This window comes from Balaenoptera physalus, assembly GCF_965194825.1.
Source record: "Balaenoptera physalus genome assembly, chromosome: 9".
NCBI classification, from domain to species: domain Eukaryota; kingdom Metazoa; phylum Chordata; class Mammalia; order Artiodactyla; family Balaenopteridae; genus Balaenoptera; species Balaenoptera physalus.
The window spans coordinates 49,236,190-49,260,646 of record NC_138888.1 but is presented as its reverse complement, the minus strand read 5'-3'; the positions used below and the strand labels follow the sequence as shown (position 1 = coordinate 49,260,646).

The following is a 24,457-nucleotide window of genomic DNA, read 5'->3' as shown; positions in this document are numbered from 1 at the left end:
AAGAAAGAACTTTGGTTTTATTCTAGTGTGCTCTAAACTGAAAAGCACAATTTCATTTTAACTTTAAAAAGAAGGAGATGTTTACAGCGTATAACACATATGTAGGCAGTTAGACTTCAGAGTCGTTACTAACTCTTGTCTAGGCCCATAGTTGAGATGCTCTCGTCTCCCTCTGAATTATCACAGCACCCATTTTATGGAACCTCAGAAATACCACAATTTTCTTTCTTTCTTTCTTTTTTCTTCCCCCAATTTTATTTATTTATTTATTTATTTATTTTTGGCCATGTTGGGCCTTCGTTGCTGCGCACAGGCTTTCTCTAATTGCAGCAAGCAGGGTTTCTGCTCTTCCTTGCGGTGTGTGGCTTCTCTTGTTGCGGAGCACGAGCTCTAGGTGCGCGGGCTTCAGTAGTTGTGGCGCGTGGGCTCAGTAGTTGTGGCTCGCAGGCTCTAGAGCGCAGGCTCAGTAGTTGTGGTGCATGGGCTTAGTTGCTCCGTGACATGTGGGATCTTCCCGGACCAGGGCTCGAACCCGTGTCGCCTGCATTGGCAGGCATATTCTTAACCACTGCGCCACCAGGGAAGTCCCCACAGTTTTCAAAGTGAGCCTTGTTTTAAACCTAGGAAGCTTTGGCTGATCCTACAGTATTTTGGCTGCTGGGAACCAAATTGCTAGCTCACTTTCCCCTTGAGGACTTGCATCTTTGTGTCTCCTTTGTTTGAATGGGATTATGAAACAGAAAGGCAAGAAAACTGTCCTAATGCAGTTCCTGGATCCAAATTGGGCTTCTGCTCCCTCAGACCTCTGCTCCTGGCTTAAATCTAGTCCATCAAATACATTATTTCACTTAAGACCTCTTAGCTACCCTCTAAGGCTGAAATTATTTTCCCTGTTATATAGATTTGGTGACTGAGGCCCAGAGGAATTCCACTGGTGACCTAGAGTCATACATACAGTAAATGGTATAACCAAGATTAGGACTGAAGGGCTTTGAAAGAAAGGATATTGAAGTTTGTAATGGAAAGTTACATAATTGTTCTCAGTTTATGGGTCTTTGAGGGTCTTGGTATAGTTGAAAGAATTATAGCAAATACATAATCACTCCTTTTCCCAGCCTCCCCTAAGAAGAGGACATGCCTTCTGGGTTTCCTGTGGGTTTGAAAAAAGGCTCTTACCAGATCTCTACTTGATCAACTATACCACCTTCCTCAGGTACAGGACAGAGCAGTGAGATTGGATTTGGAGGCAGAACACTTGGGTTTGAGGCCTTTCTTGGTCATTTAGATAGCATTTGTGACCTGACAGTTACTTCCCTGACCCACAATTGCAATCAAGTATTAAACAGGTATAACAACATCAAACGAGATAATTTACGTGAAAATGCTTATCAATGAATTTAATATATTGAAAGGTATTTTGAAAACTGTATAAACTGTGATGCTTTATTATGGATGCCATCATTTTATTCCAGTTTATTACAGGTTGTCTTTGGGGCTGTGTGTGAATCCCTGGAGATGAGCAGTACCACTGCTGTTGGCGTGGTTACCAGTTAGTGGGTGTGAGCGCTGGCTGATGCCTGCATGCCAACCCCTCTGCTCTTTCCACTTCTCTGCCAAAGCAAAGAAATACCCCGCCACTGTGCAGCTTCTAAACTGAACCACAAAATCAGTATCGTTTGGCAGGCGTATTCTTAACAAGAACCATTTAAATTGAGTACTAGATCTTGTGGCTGTGTCGTGCGCGTTAGCCCCGTAGGGCTGGGGAGGCACCAGCTGCCGCGCGGGGAGGAGGCCCAGGCCGCAGCTTGAGGGAGGCCCTGGCCCCTCTGCACCTGTGTATGGCAGAGCTGGTGTGAGACCAAGAGACAGTCCTTCCCAGCCGCCGGGATAATCAAGAGTTTTGGCCGGAACTTTGAGCACACACCGAAATAGTGAGGAGCCAGTTGAAAAGCACAGACTGTGGCGCTGAAACGGATGAATAAGGAACTTAGTGATTTGGCCCGTGACCCTCCGGCACAATGTTCTGCAGGTCCAGTTGGGGATGATATGTTTCATTGGCAAGCCACAATTATGGGACCTAATGACAGCCCATATCAAGGCGGTGTATTCCTTTTGACAATTCATTTTCCTACAGACTACCCCTTCAAACCACCTAAGGTTGCATTTACAACAAGAATTTATCATCCAAATATTAACAGTAATGGCAGCATTTGTCTCGATATTCTAAGATCACAGTGGTCTCCTGCTTTAACTATTTCTAAAGTTCTTTTATCCATTTGTTCACTGCTATGTGATCCAAACACACATGACCCTCTAGTGCCAGAGATTGCATGGATCTATAAAACAGACAGAGATAAGTACAACAGACTATCTCGGGAACGGACTCAGAAGTATGCCATGTGATGCTACCTTAAAGTCAGAATAACCTGCATTATAGCTGGAATAAACTTTAAATTACTGTTCCTTTTTTGATTTTCTTATCCGGCTGCTCCCCTATCAGACCTCATCTTTTTTTAATTTTATTTTTTGTTTACCTCCCTCCATTCATTCACATGCTCGTCTGAGAAGACTTAAGTCCTTCCAGCTTTGGACAATAACTGCTTTTAGAAACTGTAAAGTAGTTACAAGAGAACAGTTGCCCAAGATTCAGAATTTTTTAAAAAATGGAGCACGTGTATTATGTGGCCAGTGTCTTCAGTCTAACTTGGTTATGAGACTAAAACCATTCCTCACTGCTCTAACATGCTGAAGAATCATCTGAGGGGGAGGGAGATGGATGCTGAGTTATCACATCAAAGGAAGCAGCATTATTCTAGCAGCATCCATTCTTGTTTAAGCCTTCCACTGTTAGAGATTTGAGGTTACATGATATACTTTATGCTCGTAACTGACGTGGCTGGAAAATTGCTATTGAATTTATAGCATCAGCAGGACAGAAAATGTGATGTATTTTATGCATGTCAATAAAGGAATGACCTGTTCTTGTTCCACAGAGAATGGAAATTGGAAGTCAGACACCCTTTGTATTACAAAACAGGGTCTCAAACATTTTGTAATTTTCATTTAAATTGTTAGGAGGCTTGGAGCTATTAGTTAATCTATCTTCCAGTACACTGTTTAATATAGCACTGAATAAATGATGCAAGTTGTCAATGGATGAGTGATCAACTAATAGCTCTGCTAGTAATTGATTTATTTTTCTTCAATAAAGTTGTATAAACCAGTGAGTTAGCTGCCTGGATTAATCAGTATGGGAACAATCTTTTGTAAATGCATAGCTGTTTTTTGTACATACTGTTGGGATTTGCTTCATTGTTTGACATCAAATGATGATGTAAAGTTCTAGAGAGTGAATATTTTGCCATGTTCAGTTAAAAGTGTGCAGTCTGTTACAGGTTGACACATTGATTGACCTGATTTATGCAGAATTAGTAAGCTGTTCAGATAGTGTAGCTTTAGTACGCTGCACATGATACTGGCAGCCCGGGGGTTCATAGATGGACTTGGGACCCAGCAGTTTTGAAACGTGTATATGGAGTTTAAGAAATTTATTTTCCAGGTGCAACCCCCATCTAACTAAATTTTTTCTTCACCTTGTACACTTGACAGCTGAAAAAACCATAACATGGGAGTAATAATGGGTCAAAATTTACAAAACAAAGTACTGTTTTGGTGTGGGGAAAGAAAAATAAAAATAAAAATAAATTGAGTACTAAATTTTCACTCATGGAGCATATCCATAACTATAAAATTCATTAATTGATGAGAATGTGCTTACATTGGCAATCCCTACATAGACTGTTAGCCAGTCCCCTTCGTTTTGACCCCGTTGTTTGGTTACAACCTTGTATTTTTAGTTTGTTTTGGAGTTGCATGTTTTGTTGCACTTTCCTTCCATATTTATTTCTTCTTTATTTCTACCTCCTCGTTTTTAAGTCATCTTTACCAGGCATTTCTTTTCTTACTTGCCCACTTTTATTGCCAAGCCTCATCCCTCTGTTAACTCTTAAGCAACAGGTGATTAGACGCTACCAGGAAATAGAGTGATTATTCTAGAAGCCTGTTTTCTAAGATGGCCAAAATTCTAGGGATGGTTATTCTGCATAAAATAAGCCTAAGAAATGAGATGATTTAAAATTAAAGGTTAGTTGGGCACAGATGGAACACAGAAGAGTCACTGGGTCTGGAAGGTCTATTCAGGCCCTGAATGAGACAGATTTTAGGCCCATCTCCTAAGTATAGACAGTTAGGTTCGCGTTGGAAGCAGAGAATGTCAACAAGAGTGGTCATGGTGAACAGGGAAGCAACACGTGACCTCTGGTCCAAGGGCAGAGGATGTTTGTTTGTTTGTTGTCCTGTCTCCCCCCACCCCCTCCACTTGGATAATCCTTGATTCGTGTCAGAGCAGAGACATTAGAATCAGTGGGAAGCTCAGACCGATTCTTCTTTCTCCATAAATTAACCCTTCAGTTAAGGAATTTTTTTCTATTTGATTTTTTCTTTCACTTTGGTAAAACAAAAATTCACATTCTTTTTGGTATAGAAAATCCAGAACTAGGGAGTTCCCTGGCAGTCCAGTGTTAGGACTCCACACTTTCACTGTCGAGGGCCTGGGTTCATTCCCTGGTGTGGACGCTAAGATCCCACAAGCTGTGTGGTGCAGCCAAAAAAAAGAAAGAAAAGAAAATCCAGAACTAGACAGAATATTTTTTAGAGTAGAGGTTCGATCCTGCTGAGTGAGGATTGCCCATATTTTCTGTAGCTTGTATAACATTATATTGCTTCCCATGTGAATGTTTAGTTGGTAGTTCAGTTTAGCTTTCATTTAAAAATACTGCTTATGTGACACAGTAGGAAAGGCACATTGTTACAAATAATTCAAAGAAATTAAATTTATTTTGACTCAGATGTTGGCTGTTAGAGGGCTGTGTTTTGCAGCAAGTTTAGCTTTTTATTTTATTCTTTGCATAGAAAGTGATAAAAAGTAGCTTACATCATTCTTTAATCACTTATTAATTTGGCACTAAGAGGGAGTGGAATGAAAAATTAATTTTTAGTATAAAAATCTGTAAATTAAAAAATCCCCACTCTGGTTTTAAGTCTAAAATCAGTGTTCATAGGGACATCCTTGGTGGTCCAGTGGTTAAGGCTCTACGCTTCCACTGCAGGGGGCATGGGTTCGATTCCTGGTTGGGGAACTAAGATTCTGCATGCCGCACCGTGTGGCCAAAATAAATACATAAATAAAATCAGCATTCATAGACATAGTTTTAGTACAGTTAAGAAAATGTGAAAATGAGTCACTGTATATCAGCGGTCCCCAACCTTTTTGGCATCAGGGACCAGTTTCATGGAAGACAAGTTTTCCACAGATGGATGGGGGGATGGGGAACGGTTCAGGCAGTAATGCGAGTGATGGGGAACAGCAGATGAAGCTTCACTCGCTCGCCTGCCGCTCACCTCTTGCTGTGCGGCCCGGTTCCTAACAGGCCATGGACCGATACCAGTCCAGGGGTTGGGGACCCCTGCTATGTATAAATATTGACTGCTTTAAAATCAGCATATAAACAATTTAGACTTGATAATTATATAATTACTTCTTTTTATTTCCTAGAATAGTAAATGTCCGGAGGGAACAAAACCCATGTTAATATTCGCAGGTGATGATTTTGATGTAACAGAAGACTACAGAAGGCTCAAAAGCCTTCTTATTGGTAAGTATTTTAATACTTATCTGCAGGATAGCTCAGGTAGGCATTCTAAGAGTTGCCATTGGTCGTGGCAGTTTGCAACTTCACTCTAGATATACAGCTTTTTCTCTTTGATCTCTTTTTTTCCTTTTCATTATTTTGTTTATTCCCCACTAGAAGCAGGAGAGAGTTAAAAGGATGTTATACTCGATAGATCATTATTACTTTTTGATGGTATAGTAACTTTGGTACCAACCTATTTATATAGCATTTTATACTTTACTAAATGCTTGCACCCATCTCCTGGCATTATTGGCATTATTGGCATTATTGAATTAAATTTAGAAAATTGAAAAGTTAAATTTTCAAGATTATTATACATCATCCACTTCCAATTCAAAAACCTCTATTAGTTTTTCTTAGTCTGATATACAAGGCTTTTCACACTATAACCCCGTATAACTTGTTTTCTTAATCTCCACCAAATTCATTCCTCCCTTTTCCATTTTAAAAAAAGCAAAAAAAACCTTGTAAGGTTGTTTTATAGGTGATCGGTTCTTAGTGAACTCTGCTCATTCCTAATGTTTTATCTAATGACTACATTACTTTTTATGTGTTCACAAGCCACCTCCTTAAAATCCAATACACAATACATAGTTATTGTCTGAGATTGATGTTAAATTTACCAATTTTAAACCACTTTTTCTCTCCTTTTTTGAAAAGCTGGCATTATTGTTATCCATGCTTTCTTAACGGTTACTAATACTTAATATTGTGTGATCACATCTGCCAGCTCTGTTCTAACTCTGGAAGGTAATTTAGTTCGTCCCTAGAGATACGAACTCTTCTTATACTCAGTGGCATTTTCTGAAGTTTAAGTAATTTATTCTCTTTGAGCTTTTCTTGCACCATTCTTACAAGCTATGGCTTAACTTTTTTGGTTGCCCTTCTTTTGGATTTTTATATACTTTGCCCTAGATGACTTTTGAAAAGTTGGTGGGGTGTATATTATAAATAAATTATATGCGTGCTCTTTACAAATCTGAGCCAACCAAAGAAGGTTTGTGGGCAGACACATTGCTTTTGTTTTTCCTTATTGGGATTATTTATGCTCTTATTGTTAGGAATACAGTTTTCGGGACTTCTCATTTCCCTTGTTCATAATGGCTATTTTTGAAAAACTAAGTATCACAGTTACCTGTTTAATCCTTACTAAAGCTCTTGAGTTTGGTAACATTTCATTTTACAGATGGGAAGTTGGAGGCTCAGAGAGGTTAAGAGCTATTAAGTAGGTGAAGCAGAATCAAAACCCAAAGCCTGTGCTTTTCTGCTTCTGCTGTTCATCCTGCCCATGGTGAAAATTCCTTTGCAGAGTCTTTGCTATAGGTTCTTACCTCTGTTTTCCATGAATTAAAAAAAAAAAGAAAAGGGACTTCCCTGGTGACGCAGTGGTTAAGAATCCGCCTGCCAATGCAGGGGACATGGGTTCGAGCCCTGGTCCGGGAAGATCCCACATGCCGCGGAGCAACTAAGCCTGTGAGCCACAACTACTGAGCCTGCGCTCTAGAGCCTGTGAGCCACAACTACTGAGCCTGCGTGCCACAACTACTGAAGTCCACGCACCTAGAGCCCGTGCTCCACAAGAGAAGCCACCTCAATGAGAAGCCCGTGCACCGCAACGAAGAGTAGCCCCCACTCACCTCAACTAGAGAAAGCCCGCGCGCAGCAACAAAGACCCAACGTAGCCAAAAAAATAAATTAATTAAAAAAAATCATACATGGAAGACAGCGACCAACATTTCTTTGAATATTACATAGCCCGAAACATCAAGGGAGTTTTTTAGCCAAGATTGCTAGTACTTGTACTGTGTTGGCTCAGATTTCCTGCTTTTTTCCCCTTGTTCTTCTGTATAATTATTATTAGTAAGGGGAGTACTTATAATTTGTTATAACAGAGCTTTGTTGCTTCTGTTTAAATGGTTTTATCTTATTATTTTGTGCTTCCACTAGATGGCAGGAATAACCACATAATGCAGTGATGAGAGGGAGGGAGTGAAAACCAAAAAGGAATAAAGAAAGAAGAAAGACAGGTAGCAGGATGGAGTGACATTGTCTGGCACTAAGCAAAATTGAGTTTTTTAATATAAATAAGAAGTAAGAAAGTTGCAGACTTCTTGGTTTGTGTTGTGTGTTCAAATGAAGTAATGTAGAGCAGTAGGTAAAGAGAATTTTATCAAGGGCTTTTTTCCTGTTTGGAAGTTGTGTTTTTGTTTTCTTTTTGTAATTGGCCAGAAAGAAAAGTTAACTTCAGTATTTTCATGCCAGATACCCATTTTGTTCATTCGAATTTTGCTTCTCTTTTGCTTTAAATATTATATAGATTTGTAGTTAATCTTAGCAGGTCCTGCTTTTCTTTACAGAAAACCAGTGCCTATTTTTTGATTCAGTCCATCCTAATTTTTTTTTTTTTTTTAATTCTGGTTGTGCCGTGTGGCTTGCGGGATCTCAGTTCCCCAAAAAGGACCAGGGATTGAACCCGGGCCACAGTAATGAAAGCGCCAAATCCTAACCACTAGACCGCCATGGAACTCCCAGTCTATCCTACTTTTTATGGTTACTTTTTAGTATGACTACTCCTTGTATATAAAGATGATAATGAATCAAGTAATAGGTTAGTTTTATTAAATGTCCCTTTAAAGCCTACCTTTAACTTAACTACCTAACTGGGGTTTTTTTTTTTCTTCATTGCCTTTGTCTGTATTAGTGGTCATATCGACATCTGTGGTCATTGTTTTAATTTTTTTAACCTCATTTCCTAATTCTTATTCCACTTTAATACATATAATAATGAAAATAACTGCCATAGAATAGGTCAGGTAATTTATTAAGTTTAATCCTTTCTCCACTCTACAGAGATAACTATATTAGTCTGCTCAGGATGCCATACAAAAGACCATAGACTGGGTGGCTTATAAGCAACAGAAATTTATTTTCTCACAGTTCTAGAAGTCCAGGTCTCTGGTGAGGACTCTCTTGCTGGCTTCTTGCTTTGTGCTTACAAGGCTTTTCCTTGGGGAGGAAGGGAAGGAGGGAGATAGACAGAGGAAAGAGGGGTTTAAGTTTTCTGGTGTCTCTTCTTATATGGACTCTAATCCTATGGGAGCAGACCCTACCCTTATGACATACCTCATTTAACCTTAAGTACTTCCTTAGAGGCCTCATTTCCAAGTATAGTCACACTAGAGGTTAAACAAACATTCAGTTCATCATGGTAATATTATTCCCATGTTGTGGATGAAGAAATTGAGACCAGTTCACTTATGTCCAGAGTGAAGAGTTAGTAACTGTCAGAATCAGGATCTTATCCATTCTCTGACTCCACATACCCCGGTCTTTCCCGTCAACACCCTGGTCATCCTCCTGTGCCCTTTCCCAGTGTGTTTACTCATGGACACAGTCACACTAAAGGTGTTATTTTTGCTTGGAATTGATCCATTGAAAAAATGTCCAAATTGGGGCTTTCCTTCTAATTATAACCAATTTATCTTCTACCCCCTTATTTCTATTTAACCAGGTTTTTCTCCTTATCCCTATTCTCATAATATCTCCCTTTTTACCTCAACCATCATTCCTGCCCAGTTTAGGGTCAGCCTTTTTGACAGTGCTCTGAGTTTCAACACATTTTAATCCATCACCCCCTTGATGCTTTAGACTCCTCTTGTACTTTAATTGCTCCAGTCCTGGAATCAGCTATTTCTATGAGGATCCTGGGTTTTTTTTTAAGTGAGAAATTATTTTAGAAATCACATTTTGTGTGCTAGGGAGTATTTCTGGGTTGGTCATTGTTTCTAGGCTTTTTCAGTGGACCGAACTATGGGATTTATTTGTTAAGATAAAATATATCCTGAGTTCATACTGAAACTTTTAACTCAAATTTAGGACAGAAGGATATGTACACATACGTACCTTCTTTCATCCATGACAAAAATCCAGGTTCTCAATGACTCCAACATAATGATGCGTTTACTTTATACTGTACTACACATACAACAGTCTCAGAATAAAATACCATTATTACTACTGGTAATATGAATATTGAGTGCAACTGAAGGGTGTTTGGTTTTGTTTTTTTTGTTTTTTTTGTGGGGTTTTTTTGCGGTTCTATATGTCTGTATATGCTATTAGGAATATAGTCAAATTACTGTGTTTTGAAGTCACTTGAAACAGTCCTTTTCTGTATGATTATGCCTACAGCCCAATACACAGGTTCATTTCATTTTGTTTTCAATTTTTAGGGATAACTTTGTTAAGTTTTTTCATTTTAAATTATTTTTTAAACAATTTTTGGGGTATAATTTACATACAATCAAGTGCACATATTTATTTTTAAATTCTTTTTTTTTTTTTTAATTTATTTTTTGGCTGCATTGGGTTTTTGTTGCTGCGCGCAGGCTTTCTCTAGTTGCAGCGAGTGGGGTCTACTCTTCGATGCGGTGCGCAGGCAGTGCCTTTTCTTGTTGCAGATCACGGGCTCTAGGCGCGCGGGCTTCAGTAGTTGTGGCACGCGGGCTCTAGAGCACAAACTCAGTAGTTGTGGCACACAGGCTTAGTTGCTCCGCAGCATGTGGGATCTTCCTGCACCAGGGATCGAACCCTGCATTGGCAGATGGATTCTTAACCACTGTGCCACCAGGGAAGTCCAAATGCACATATTTAAAGTTTTAAAATTTAATGGATTTTGACATATTTATATACCTCTAAAAACACCACTGCAATCAAGATACAGAACCTTTCCATCATCACCCCCCAGAATTTCCCTGTGCCCTTTGGCAATCCATTATTTTTCTCTATTCTAAGCAAACATTGATCTGCTTTCTGTCATTTTTACATTTTGCAGAATTTTAGATAAATGGAATCATACAGTATGTACTTTTCTTGGCCTGGCTTCTTTCACTCAGTTTGTTTTGAGATTCATTCATGTTGTTGTATGTATCAATCCTCCATTTCTTTTTATAACTGAGCAGTATTCCATTTATAGCTATTCTGCAGTTTGTTTATACTTTCATCTGTTGATGGACATTTAGATTGATTCCAGCTTTTAACTATTACCAGTAGAACTGCTATGAACATTTATATACAAATTTTTGTGAGGACCTATGTTTTCATTTCCTTTGGGTAAATACCTAGGAATAGAATGGTTGGATCATTTGAATAGTGTATGTTAAACATTTTTAAGAAACTGCCAAACTGTTCTCCAACATGGTTGCACCATTTTGCATTCCCACTAACTGTAGGTGCTCCATCTCCTTGTCAATACTTGGTAGGCCGTTCTTTTTAATTTTAGTTACTCTAATAGGTGTTGAGGTGTTGAATACTGACAGTAATATGTTTCCAAAGTCAAATCTACAAAATAAAGGAGTGGTAGCGTTGCAGTCTTTTTTTTTTTTTTTTTTTTTAAATCAGTACTTTTTTTTTTTTTTTGGCTGTGTTGGGTCTTCGTTTCTGTGCGAGGGCTTTCTCTATTTGTGGCGAGCGGGGGCCACTCTTCATTGCGGTGCGCGGACCTCTCACTGTCGCGGCCTCTCTTGTTGCGGAACACAGGCTCCAGACGTGCAGGCTCGGTAGTTGTGGCTCACGGGCCTAGTTGCTCCGCGGCATGTGGGATCTTCCCAGACCAGGGCTCGAACCCGTATCCCCTGCATTGGCAGGCAGATTCTCAACCACTGCGCCACCAGGGAAGCCCCTAGGGTTGCAGTTTTAATTTGCATTTTCTGGTGACTAATAATGTTGAACATCTTTTCATGTGCTTATTGGCCATTTGTATATCTTTGGTAAAGTGTCTGTTCAGATCTTTGCCTGATTTTTTTATTTGGTTATTTGTCTTCTTATTGAGTACTAATGTGGAAGAGTGTGTGTGTGTGTGTGTGTGTGTGTGTGTGTGTGTGAGATAAGTCTTTTGTTTGTCTGACATATAATCTTTGAATATTTTCTCCTGGTCTGTGGCTTGCCTTTTTGTTTTATTGATTTATGTATTTATTTATTGGCCACACTATGCAGCATGTGGGATCTTAGTTCCCCAACCAGGGATCGAACTCACTCCCTCTGCAGTGGAAGCACAGAGTCTTTAACCACTGCACTGCCAGGGAAGTCCCTTGCCTTTTTGTTTTTAATGATGTCTTTTTTTAAAAAAATTTTTTTTATTGAGATATAGCTGATTTATAATATTATGTAAGTTTCAGGTGTACTACATAGTGATTCACAATTTTTAAAGATTATACTACACTTATAGTTATTATAAATTGTTGGCTATATTCCCTGTGCTGTACAGTATATCCTTGTAGTTTATTTATTTTATACATAGTAGTTTGTACCTTTAACCCCCTGTCCCTCTCTTGCCCCTCCCCTTTCCCTCTCCCCACTGGTAACCACTGGTTTGTTCTCTATATCTGTGAGTGAGCTTCCTTTTTGTTATGTGCACTAGTTTGCTGTATTTTTTAGATTCCACATACAAGTGATATCATACATTTTTTTCCTCTGACTAATTTCACTTAGCATAATGCTCTCCAAGTCCATCCATGTTGCTGCAAATGGCAAAATTTCATTCTTTTTATGGCTGAGTAGTATTTCATTGTATGTATGTGTGTGTGCGTGGATATATATACATATACACACATATATATATGTGTGTATATATATATATATATATGTATGTGTGTGTATACAGACACACACACCACATTTTCTTTATCCATTCATCTGTTGATGGACACTTAGGTTGCTTCCATATCTTGGCTATTGTAAATAATGCTGCTGTGAACATTGAGGTAGTACATGTATCCTTTCAAATTAGTGTGTTGTTTTCTTTGGATATATACCCAGGAGTGGAATTGCTGGATATGATAGTTTTATTTTTAGTTTTTTAGGAACCTCCATATTGTTTTCCTCAGTTCCTGTAGAACTTACATTCCTACAAGGGCTCCATTTTCTCTACATCCTCACCAACATTTGTTATTGGTGGTCTTTTTGATGATAGCCATTCTGACTGGTGTGAGGTGATATTTCATTGTGCTTTTGATTAACATTTTTCTGATAATTAGCAGTGTTGATCATCTTTTCATGTGCCTGTTGGCCATCAGTATGTGTTCTTTGGAAAAACGTCTAGTCAGGTCTTCTGCTTTTAGGTTTAAGTAGGTCCCATTTGTTTATTTTTGCTTGTGTTTCCTTTGCCTTAGGAGACAGGTTCAAAAAAAAATATTGCTATGATTTATGTCAAAGAGTGTTCTGCCTATGTTTTCTTCTAGGAGTTTTACGGTTTCTGGTCTTACATTTAGATCTTTAATGCATTTTGAGTTTATTTTTATATATGGTGTGAGAAAATGTTCTGATTTCATTCTTTTACATGTAGCTGTCCAGTTTTCCCAGCACCATTTACCAAAGAGATTTTTCAACATTGTATATGCTTGCTTCCTTTGTCATAGATTAATTGACCTTAAGTATGTGAGTTTATTTCTGGGCTCTCTGTTCTGTTCCATTGATCCATGTGTCTGTTTTTGTGCCAGTATCATACTGTTTTGAGTACTGTGGCTTTGTAGTGTAGTCTGAAGTTAGGGAGCATGATTCCTTCAGCTCTGTTCTTTCTCAAGATTGTTTTGACTATTTGGGTCTTTTGTGTTTCCATACACATTTTAAAATTATTTGTTCTAGTTCTATGCCATTGGTATTTTGATAGGGATTGCATTGAATCTATAGAGTATTATGGTCATTTTAAGAATATTAATTCTTCCAATCCATGAACACAGTATATCTTTCCATGTGTTTGTGTTGTCTTCAGTTTCTTTCATCCATGTCTTACAGGTTTCCAAGTATTGGTCTTTTAACTCCCTAGGTAGGTTTATTCCTAGGTATTTCTCTGACAGTGTGCTGTTAGTGTATAGAAATGCAACAAATTTCTGTGTATTAATTTTGTATCCTGCAACTTTACTGTATTCATTGATGAACTCTAGTAGTTTTTTGGTGGCATATTTAGGATCTTCTATGTATAGTATCATGTCATCTGCAAACAGTGATGTCTTTTAAAGAGCAGAAGTTTTAAATTTTTGTGAAGTCTACTTTATCCAATTTTTTTCTTTAATGGTTGTTCATACAGTGTTTTGTTTAAGAAACCTTTGCTTATCCCAAGATTGCAAAGATTTTTTTCTCTTATAAATATTTTTTTGAAGTCTTATAACTTTAGATCTTACATTTAGGTTTATGATCCATTTTGAGTTAATTTTTGTGTATGGTGTGAGGTAAGGGTCAATGTTCTTAAAACTTTCTACCTCATTTCATTCTTTTTTTTTTTTCTTTCTTAAAAGCTTATGGAAAAAGCACATGCGTATAAGGTTTGCATTACAAAAACTGTTTCAGGGGAGACTGGAATGTACATATCTTGTTCCCCAGAATGACTCTGACTTCAATAATGCTACCACAACCGTGAGTGGGGCTTTATTAACTTGGCCACTGAAGGAGAGTCAGGTTTTGGCAAAACTATGGGAAAGTTCTTCATTAATTAAAATCAATTTTTAGATCAAAATACCTTGAAAAAGTACATATTTGGTTTATAAAAGTACCCCCAAGGGATTTTTATTTGTGGTAGTAAGGAAGGGTGGTGTGTACAAGGGTATGCACATTTAACGTCTGCTTTATGTATGTTAGTGATGTGATTTTCTTTTAGTTATCTATAAGAAGGAAAAAGCAAACTATAAAAGATGTATATGTCCATGCACATGGAGATAATTCCCATCTTATGAGCTAATGGGAGGAGGGAAGCAAGTGCTGAGTGGCTACAGATTGGGACGGAATGAGATATTTCCTGTTTAGGACATCACCTGTCTTAGGGCACCTCTTCCTAAGTAATTAATTTGGATGACCCTTTTATGCATAACTTTTTCTTAGCTAGATGTTATTCGTGTGTTTCCATTTAGCCTTCCCCCAAGTTCAATCTTTTTATCTGTAAAATGAGGTGACCAAACTTGTTTGCTGTTTTCCAAACTCTTTTCATTCATGTGCCACCTTCATAACATTAGCCATGTCCATGTAGTATCCATAGCATTGTTCACTGGAGGTTTTTCTTTAAATTGACTCCTCTTTTTAAAAGGAAACTTTATGTCCCTACTCTCAATGGAAAATGGTGTATGATAACATAAATAATGCATTGTAGATTATATCTGCCTGTGTATCATTTAAAATTATCTCATATGTGCCACTTGGGTATTATTACCACTCTGTGGGAAAACAGTCTATTCATTGATCTTGATGGTTCTTTTCTGGATATGACACTAGATAGCTTTTCTTTGCTCATATAATTGAGATTCCTTGTTAGAATTTTCTTGCTTGTTGACGTCTGCCATATAACAAACACTAGTTCAATTTAATAATCAAAGTTTGAACAGCCATTTTTATAGACTTTTGCCATCTTCACCTATCTGTCTTAGTTGATTAAAATTTTATACCTTGTTTTACATTTTCTAAAAAGTTACTGTTCACAATAAACCTGTTATACTCTGGTGCTGAGCATTGGCTTAGAGGGAGAACTGCAAAACTGAAAAATTACATGGCTCAGTGAACTAAACAGAAATACAGTCATGAGATTAAATGGTAGAGGGGCGGGACCATCAGATTTTTCAGGGATCAGTTTCTGTGCTGCTTTTTAGATAAGATACAGAGAGTTGCGTTTAGAATGCAGCTGATTTGTAACTGAATTTTAAAGGTATGTTAATCTTTTTTTTTTTTTTTTTAAACAACCTGATGTGTGCTTTTAGATTTCTTCAGAGGCCCCACAGTATCAAACGTCCGCCTGGCTGGTTTAGAGTATGTTCTGCACTTCACTGCACTGAATGGGAAGATTTACTTTCGAAGCTATAAGTAAGTGCATTTCTTAGCATGTTTTTGTTAATCCTCAGGGTTAGCATTTTAGTGTGACTGTTTTATAGAGCTCAGACTTAGAATTGGTGTCTGGCCAAAAGTTTATTTGGAGAGTTTGCAGAATAGCAGTGACAAAGTAGCTCTGTGCTGATCCTCAGGTCTGTCACTCCCCTGCTAACTTCTGCCTCCCAGAAACCCTGCTTTTCCAGGGCCCTGGGGCATCAAACACTACACTCCCTCTGAGCTTAGAACGCTTATTCAGGCCTGACTCGCCATACTTTTATTCAGTGTCTCCCTGTTTTTCTTGACTAAATTTAGAGCGCCAAGCCACAAGTCTTAGTCCAGCCAAAGCAAATCTCAAAGCCCTGAGTCTAAAAAATGGAGTCTGAAAGTAATAAGAAGATTCAGTGGCTAGATTCATTTTAGCTTCTTTCTCCAGCCCAGGCCTCTACCCGTACCCCCAACACAATATAAATATAAATCCTAACAAGCACATTCTGTTTTCATAAAAACCTTAATGACGTGCTGCAACTGCCTTTTGAGGTAAGCATGACTTGTTTTTTTCCTTATTTAAAATAAAGTGTTAGCGCTGATTGATGGAGCACACACTTTCCTAGAGAATGCATTGACTCCCACTAACTGCCTCCCTTGGTACATTAAATTCAGCCTGACGTCTGCTTCGCGCTGTGGCTTGGCAGTGCGGCCTGAGCGCCAACAGCCCAGTGTTGACAGTGTCTTCGTGCAGTGGTGTCATTTGTGCAACCATTCGTGGACTTCAGCATTTCATCCATGGTTTTAATTTTGTTTTTTTATCATAATGGAATACATGGTTGACCAGCTTGTGTCCAGTGAACATCCAAATGAACTAAGTAATCACCTCTTTTTTGTTAGTAATTTCCATCTTTGTCTCAACTGTATGGAGTCAGAGATGCTCGGTTCTTTTCACCACATGAGTGGTACCACCATTTCTGTTTTTCTATTTTTTTCTCATTTAAATAATAACGGGCAAAGGATTTTATAATAATTTTTAACTAGTTGAGATTGAAAGTCCCTGTAGTCTGTTGTTTGCATTTCCAAACTTGATTTTGGGGCGGTTAAGAATATTATGAAGTAGGTGACTCCTATTTATAGAGCAAGAGATAAAAGATGAAAAATCACTAACATAAAAAAAAATCTTTTTGAAAACTTATGTTAAACAAGGAGACCCTGGGATACAAAGGAGCTAAAAATATAAAGATAAAAGTCTTTGAGAATGAGAAATGAATAATAACAATAATCTAAAACTCATGGTGAACAATTTCAAAGGAAGTATTCTCTTGTATCAGAACTTGTATTTAGTGAAAAGAAAGATAAATTTGTAAAGAAAGAAAGAAAATACAGAGAAAATAAAGCAAAATGGACAGAAAATTAGCAAATCAGGCTTAAGAACAAGGATAAATTGGCAGTGTAACTACACATATTCGTCCGTCCACTTACTTTAGAAGTATGTAATTGCTGGAATCACTGTTAGGTTAGCATGGCATCTACCATAATGAAAAAAAAAAGATTTGAATTTTTTACGAAATTATTTTATTCATTTATTTATTTATTTATTTATTTATTTATTTTTGGCTGCATCGGGACTTAGTTGCGGCACTTGGGGGTCTTCTTTGCGCCATGCAGGATCTTTCAGTTGCAGCACGCAGGCTTCTCTAGTTGTGGTGCGCGGGCTCCAGAGTGCATGGGCTCTGTAGTTAGCGGCACGTGGGCTCTCTAGTTGAGGTCCATGGGCTTAGTAGTTGTGACAGGGCTTAGTTGCCCTGTGGCATGTGAGATCTTAGTTCCCTGACCAGGGATCGAACCTACGTCCCCTGCATTGGAAGGCAGGTTCTTAACCACTGGACCACCAGGGAAGTCCTAAGATCTGAATTTTTAAGATCAGAAACCCTAGTGTAAAATTTTAATCCCAGGTTTTCATATCTATATCCTGTAATACCTGCTAGCTATTGATTTGAAATAGAAAATGGACAGTGTGATTGAGAGTGAGCTGCTACTGGGGAAAATCCCTAGATGTGGATTAGCTTAGCCTCCAAGGGCTGTGCTCTGCTTGGGAGGGGAAGGAAGAGGTGGTTCCGGGAATGAGCATCACCTCTGAGTCTAGTGACCTGGCTCTGTGCCAGGCTTCGCCACATGACATGAGCAAGTCACTTCTCAGGGCCCCTGTTTTTCCTTTGCAAAGTGTAGTGATATCATATAGGTAATTCTGAGGTCCCTCTGAGACGGATAATTCTCCTTTATGAGAGGGAGAGGGGTGCAGATAGAGGTGGGAATGTGCCAGGGAAGTGTGTCTGACCTAGTGTGGCTCCTCAGGCATTCTCACAGGCTGCTCTTGGGTGTCCTGCCCTCTTCCAACCAGCCCTTAGGCAGTTGGTTAAAGGTAGTAGTTAATATTGACACTTACTAATTTGTGAAGATCAGTAAGGCTTATAAAATGGTTTTGAGCTTCTTGGATGAAAGGAACTCTGAGCATGGAATTACATTAATAGAACCTTTGACCTTTCCTCTTTTGGGGAAATAAATCATAGAGTTACTGGCACCTTCCTGTATATCCTATAATAATTAATTCCTTGGAGAATTTTATTCACTATAGGGCCAGAGCTATTAATATGAAACTGAAGATCTTTAGTAACTACCACGTATGCCTTTGCCATGGCATTGGGTAGGTTTTATGGGGAGAAACATGCAAAACAGGAAGTATTAGCATACCTTAAAAAGCAAACACTACATTCTAGGCAAGGAGTTAAGTAATGAAAACAGAATGTCAACAGAAGAGAGGGATATGGAAGGGAGAAAAATAAGGAAATTGCAATTTAAACAAGAGTGGTAATGCCAGTCTTTCTCAAGAAATAGGCAAATCATATTTAAATATATTATAGAAATTACCAATTAATATATCTAGTAGCCTAAACCCATTCTGAGAGGGAAGGTACTGAGTTCTGTTTGTCTTTGTGTCCCTGCATCTTATACCATGTAGTCTTGCAGAACTGAATGTCACTTTTGATTTAGAGCTTATAGGGAAACAAAACAAACAAAGCTTGAGGTTAAGATCTGAAATGGAGATTTACATGGGTTGTAAAGGTTCTGGGCAATAGATATTTGGCTGGAGTTACGAAAGCCTGGAATCGAAATGTCTGTCTTTAAAAAGAAGTGCAGTGTCTATGATGGCATTGAGGGTAAAGGAAGTGGTTTTCATTTTGTTTTTTTAGAGTCAATGTTTAATAGACTCTTCATTTTCCTTAGCATAATCACAAATATCCTGTATAAATTCTCTATTAATACATTTCCTCTGAGAAAGAGTAAACAGGTTGTTTTTTTAAAGGATTAACAATTGATTTTTTTTTAAGCTTTCAGTTCTTTCTTTCTTTCCTTCCTTCCTTCTTTCCCCCTTTCTGTCTTTCTTTCTTCCTTCCTTCCTTCCTTTCCTCCTTTCCTCCTTCCCTCCCTCCCTCCCACCAGGTCTTAGTTGCAGTGTGCGGGATCTTCGTTGAGGCATGTGGGATCTTTAAGTTGTGGCATGCGGGATCTTTTAGTTGTGGCATGCGGGATCTAGTCCCCCTTCCAGGGATCGAACCCAGGCCCCCTGCATTGGGAGTACAAAGTCTTAACTGCTGGACCACCAGGGAAGTCCCAATGATTTTAGATTCTAGATTTCACTGTTAAAAGCTATTAATAAAAAGAAAAGATGATAGCCCTATCACGAGAAACCATATGGAGAGAACTGACAACTGGAGAAAGTTTCCTTTTATTTCTATCAAATAGAAATAGAATAGTGAACATACTCAGTGAAGTGATTAAGATCACCTACACAGGCAGTATGGCACTGTAACTTAATTCTTCAGTAAATAGCAACATATGTAGTTATATGTAGTTACTTGGAAAAAATTTTCTATACTGCTCAAAAGATTTACTTTGTTAGCAGGGCACTTGCATAAATAAAAAGGTACATGAACTGTTCTGGATTGACAAGTTTTCCATTTAGCTGAAAATTAGCATCTTAAGTGGTAGAAAATTTTTTCATTGATATTTTGTATATGTGATTTCCTTGATTTTTTTTTTTTAAAGTAATCTACTGAACACAAGATATTAATCAAGATTTAGTCTTTTTTTTTTCCTTTTTTCTTTTTCTTTTCTTTTTTTGGCCATGCCATACAGCATGCGGGATCTTAGTTCCCTGACCAGGGAGTGAACCCGTGCCCCCTGCAGTAGAATCGTGGAGTCCTAACCACTAGACCGCCAGGGAATTCCCAAGATTTAGTCTTGATATGAGTTCAGCATGGTAAATATCATTTATTTGGAGGCACTGAACATGTGGATGCAACTGCAGAAGTACCTGTGATATAAAAGATCAAATGGTCACTGCCCCCATATGCGTGAATTAGGTATTAGGGAAGATGCCATGATGTTAGCCAACTTAAGCTCCTAAAAATGTTTTCCCTTACGGTAGGCCTGAGATAGGCCTTCTCTCAGGTCTCTTCTCCTGGAACCACTGTGAGGAGAGTGACCTAAAGACCCTTGTTTAGGTTCTTTTTCCCTGTGCTTGCTCCCTTCAAGCCCCATACTAATATTTATTGTATCTTTTAATGTTAGTATCTTTTTATTTCTTTGTTTAACATTTCTGCTCTTTACATATCCTAGGTTGTAGGTTGTGTTTTTTGGGGTTTTTTTGCCTTGTTTAATTCAGTATAAATTACTGTGTCTGATACAATGTATCTATCATCATGACTCTTCCATAGCCAGTAAGTGCACCTCCCTGTGAATGGAGTGTATTGATTGGTTGTCTTCATGTGATGCAGGGCTGTTAACAAGCTTTTGCCCACTCACTCCTGCTTCCTGGTGTTTGCTGCTCTCCTGGGTATTCTTTACTCTGCTTTCCTCTTCTGTTCTTTCTCTTCTCTCATGTCACTTGTTGCCTCTTTTCGCACTCCGGCTTTTATGTGAAAAGGCTGATCTTTTTAAAACATTATTATTTAGTCCTTTTTTTCCCTGTATGGAGATCTGGCCACAGTAACAAATTGAGTCTTTTAACTCAAATAACCTTCAGGTCTTTGAGCAGTTCTTGTGGTATCTCTCACAAAAAAAGAATTTGTGAGTCTCCCTTCCTCCCCATTGTATCCTTCATATGCTTTCAAATCCAGAGCTGTTTGGACATATGGTATCTAGAAAGTTGTGGTTTTGTTATATTAAGTTCATTCCAGTCTATAGAAATCAGTAAATGTCTGTGCTATGGAGAAAAGTTGATTCTGAATAGGTCTTAGAGAAATAAGAATTTGTTAATCAATCATGTAATATAATGTTTCAAAAACCCAATTAAGATTTTTTTATAATCGTGTAAATCTTGCGTAAGATAAAGAAGTCAAATCAAAGGATTCCACTTCTTAGAACTGTATCACCTGCTGTTTCTCAACAGTATTGCATACTCTTATGTTTTATTTTTGAAAATAAGTAGACTAAAGAAAATACTTGGTCTTGGGGCTTCCCTGGTGGCTCAGTGGTTAAGAATCCGCCTGCCAATGCAGGGGACACAGGTTCGAGCCCTGGTGTGGGAAGATCCCACATGCTGCGGAGCAACTAAGCCCGTGCGCCACAACTACTGAGCTTGCGCTCTAGAGCCTGCGAGCCACAACTACTGAGCCCACGTGCCACAACTACTGAAGCCCATGCAGCTAGAGCCCGTGCTCCACAACAAGAGAAGCCACCGCAACAAGAAGCCACGCACCGCAACGAAGAGTAGCCCCTGCTCACTGCAGCTAGAGAAAGCCCCCACAAGCAGCAACGAAGGCCCAACGCAGCCAAAAATAAATAAATAAATAAAATAAATTTATTTTAAAAAAAAAGAAAAAGAAAATACTTGGTCTAAATATATAAAGTATTAAGCTTAGCCTTTCCTTTTTTTTTTTTTTTTTTTTAATCTTTCTGGCCATGCCATGTGGCATCTGGGATATTAGTTCCCTGACTAGGGATCAAACCCATTCCCCCTGCATTGGAAGTGCAGAGTCTTAACCACTGGACTGCCAGGGAGGTCTCTAAGCTTAGCCTTTCTAAACATTTTACGATATTTTATGGAACTGTAATCTTCTAGAACAAAAATATTTGTGGGGAGGACGGGACTTTTATCAAAGTCAAAGCAACATTTCTGTTTTGCTATTTCATAAAGGTTGCTGTTGAAGAAATCTGGCTGCAGAACACCTCGGATTGAATTGGAAGAGATGGGACCCTCATTGGATCTGGTTCTGAGGAGGACACACCTAGCATCAGATGACCTTTATAAGTTATCTATGAAAATGCCCAAAGCCCTCAAGGTACGTGACTTGTAGATTGGTGCCATGTTTATTTGTATATTCCATTCTTCTTTCCAAAAAAGGATTTGTGGCATATTATATTGAAGAGCATACATAAAGAGGTCAATGATAGATAGATAAAATTAGACTCTCCGAGCCAAAGAAAGGAGGAAGAAGCAAATAAGCCAACCATAATTGATAATAAAATTGTAGAAATCGGGCATCAGGTGTTGCTGAGAGCTTCCTGCTAGTCAAGACTGCCAGTTTTCAGCAAAAATGGGGCTCATTTTAGGCATTGTGAAAATGTAATTTCAAGCATAGGATGTGTAACCCATACTTGCATAAAATGTGTTTTGACTTTTGAACGGTTTTAAAAAGCAAGTAGAAATGGCATCTCTGGAATGCCAGTAAAGATTGAAATGATAGTTATAATCCTTAAGCTAAACACAGGAAATTCTCTCAGTGCATGACGGTGATTAGTCTTGTTGTGTTGCTTCTCAAAGTATGGTCTGACAATTTACCTGAGAATTGTTAGAAATGCTGAATTCTCAGATCCCACCGTAGTCCTGCTGAATTAGAATTGGCATTTTAATAAGCTCTGAGTGATGTGTTTATACCTGAGTTTGAGGAGAAAGGGCTGTAGGGCTGTGTCGTTACAGGCGTGCTCACTGATGGAGATGGTTGATACCGTAGTTGTTGTGCCCTGGGTTTTTACCAGTTCGTGGTAGTAGACCCACTAAATATATATTTATATATTCTTGTTTCATAGCCAAAGAAGAAGAGAAATGTCTCTCATGATACTTTTGGTACAACTTATGGAAGAATTCATATGCAGAAGCAAGACCTAAGCAGACTACAAACCAGGAAGATGAAGGGGTTGAAGAAGCGACCTGCAGAAAGGAAAGCAGAAGACCAGGAGAAAAAATCAAAGAGAATTAAAAAGGATTGATGGAATATAGCCAATAACTGCATTTTTATTGTAGTCTTTACTTAGAATTATCAAGCATCAATTATTTCAGAGTTTCTTGTAAGGTTTTATTGTGTATTTTTATAACTTGATGATCCACCTAAATTATATATTATATACATTGTGAACAGTAACATACTAGTATTAGGTTGAAAGTTAGGCTCTTACTGGAGACATTACACCCTGGCATGCCGTTTTCTCTCTGTGATGTGACATTTCCCTCTGCCTACCCCCTACAAAGTCTCCTATCTCATTGGGTGGGTGAGTGAGGAGGGATCTCCAGAACAGTCATTGGTATTTTAGAGAATTTTGGGTTAAGCTTTAGATAAAGGGAGGAAGTTATGGAAAGTAGAAATGGTCCAAAGTAACTGTATACATGCTCAGTATGAGCTACCTGGAAAGTTGACCCCATCTCCCAGCACATACATACAACCTGACTTTTATTTTTTTACTTTCCTGTTGTTTTACCTGAAATTCTACCAGTTAGAGATTAATTTTGAGATTTTAAGCTCTGTGTCTTAAAACAGATCTCTGAGATGTCCACTACCTGATCATTGACATACTACCTTACTATTGATTATTTTAAGAGATTCTGCTACTAAATGGAGCCCTGTTCCTCTTCTTTGGGAGAAAGGAAGTTTTGATAAGGGTTGAAGTGAGAAAGGAGAGATTAGGTAAGTTAAGACACAGGACATTTTAGGGTATTGGGTAGCTGTAGGTAGCTAAAGGTCACATGAAGGCCCTGGGTGTTTGCATACAGAGTAGGAGTAAGCCAAAGCCAAACAGCTTATTTTGAAATTTTCTTGAAGACTGGCCCTGTGCCTAGGAAAATGGGGGAAAGCTTTCTGCTTCCTACTCCTAGTACTGCAAACTTGTTTTCCCTAAATGTACAATTTAGTTTCCTTGACTGAGTCCCTGGCAAAGAGGCTCCTTTATACAAGCACAAGCCAATTATGCTGTTAAAAGTACAAACATACATAAACCATGATGTGTTATGTAAAGTAGAAATGCTTTTGTTTTCAATTCCATGTCAAGGAACTCCTCCATGTCTATGTGTGCATGCATTTATGTGAGTTTGCTAAAAGCTAGAACCTCAGTTTTACTTTTTTTATCCTTTCCCTTCTCTTGTAAACCCATTCCTTAGCCTTCCTTCTCCCCAGCCCTTTCCTGGCTAATAGTCTCTTAAAAAGGAGGGAGCTGGTATCACTCATTTACACTTGTTACTTGATTATACATTTAACCAAAGACTACACGGTTTTAGATCGGAAGTAGGCATTTGCATTATATGTCTAAATGGGGAGAGAGGGCTAAATTAAAATGATTCATATCCTGCTATCTGCAAGTAGATGGACAATGGACAATAGTTGGGGAGAAGGGGCGTCATGAAAGGGGCATCAGAAATGATGGATGCAGGACTTCTCTGGTGGCGCAATGGTTAAGAATCCACCTGCCAATGCAGGGGACACAGGTTCGAGCCCTGGTCCGGGAAGATCCCACATGCCGCGGAGCAACTAAGCCCATGCGCCACAACTACTGAGCCTGCTCTCTAGAGCGCATGAGCCACAAGTACTGAAGCCCAC

General features: G+C 38.6%; 1 protein-coding gene and 1 pseudogene across 4 annotated transcripts in view; both read left to right on the top strand.

Annotated features, from left to right (window-relative positions):
• The window catches only part of RPF2 (ribosome production factor 2 homolog), a 38,668-nt gene extending 14,456 nt beyond the window's left edge, over nucleotides 1–24,212 (top strand). For all 3 annotated transcript variants that reach the window (XM_082475440.1, XM_082475438.1, XM_082475439.1), the window contains 4 exons: nucleotides 5,615–5,714; nucleotides 15,491–15,593; nucleotides 21,787–21,931; nucleotides 22,680–24,212. In XM_082475440.1, coding sequence (XP_082331566.1) covers nucleotides 5,615–5,714; nucleotides 15,491–15,593; nucleotides 21,787–21,931; nucleotides 22,680–22,859 — 528 coding nt within the window. In that variant the 3' untranslated portion in view covers nucleotides 22,860–24,212. The remainder of the gene's footprint in view (nucleotides 1–5,614; nucleotides 5,715–15,490; nucleotides 15,594–21,786; nucleotides 21,932–22,679) is intronic.
• Nucleotides 432–5,085, top strand: LOC309667156 (ubiquitin-conjugating enzyme E2 D3 pseudogene; annotated as a pseudogene). The gene has a single exon. The product of its transcript is annotated as a ubiquitin-conjugating enzyme E2 D3 pseudogene (transcript).
• Nucleotides 24,213–24,457: the final 245 nt, after the last annotated feature.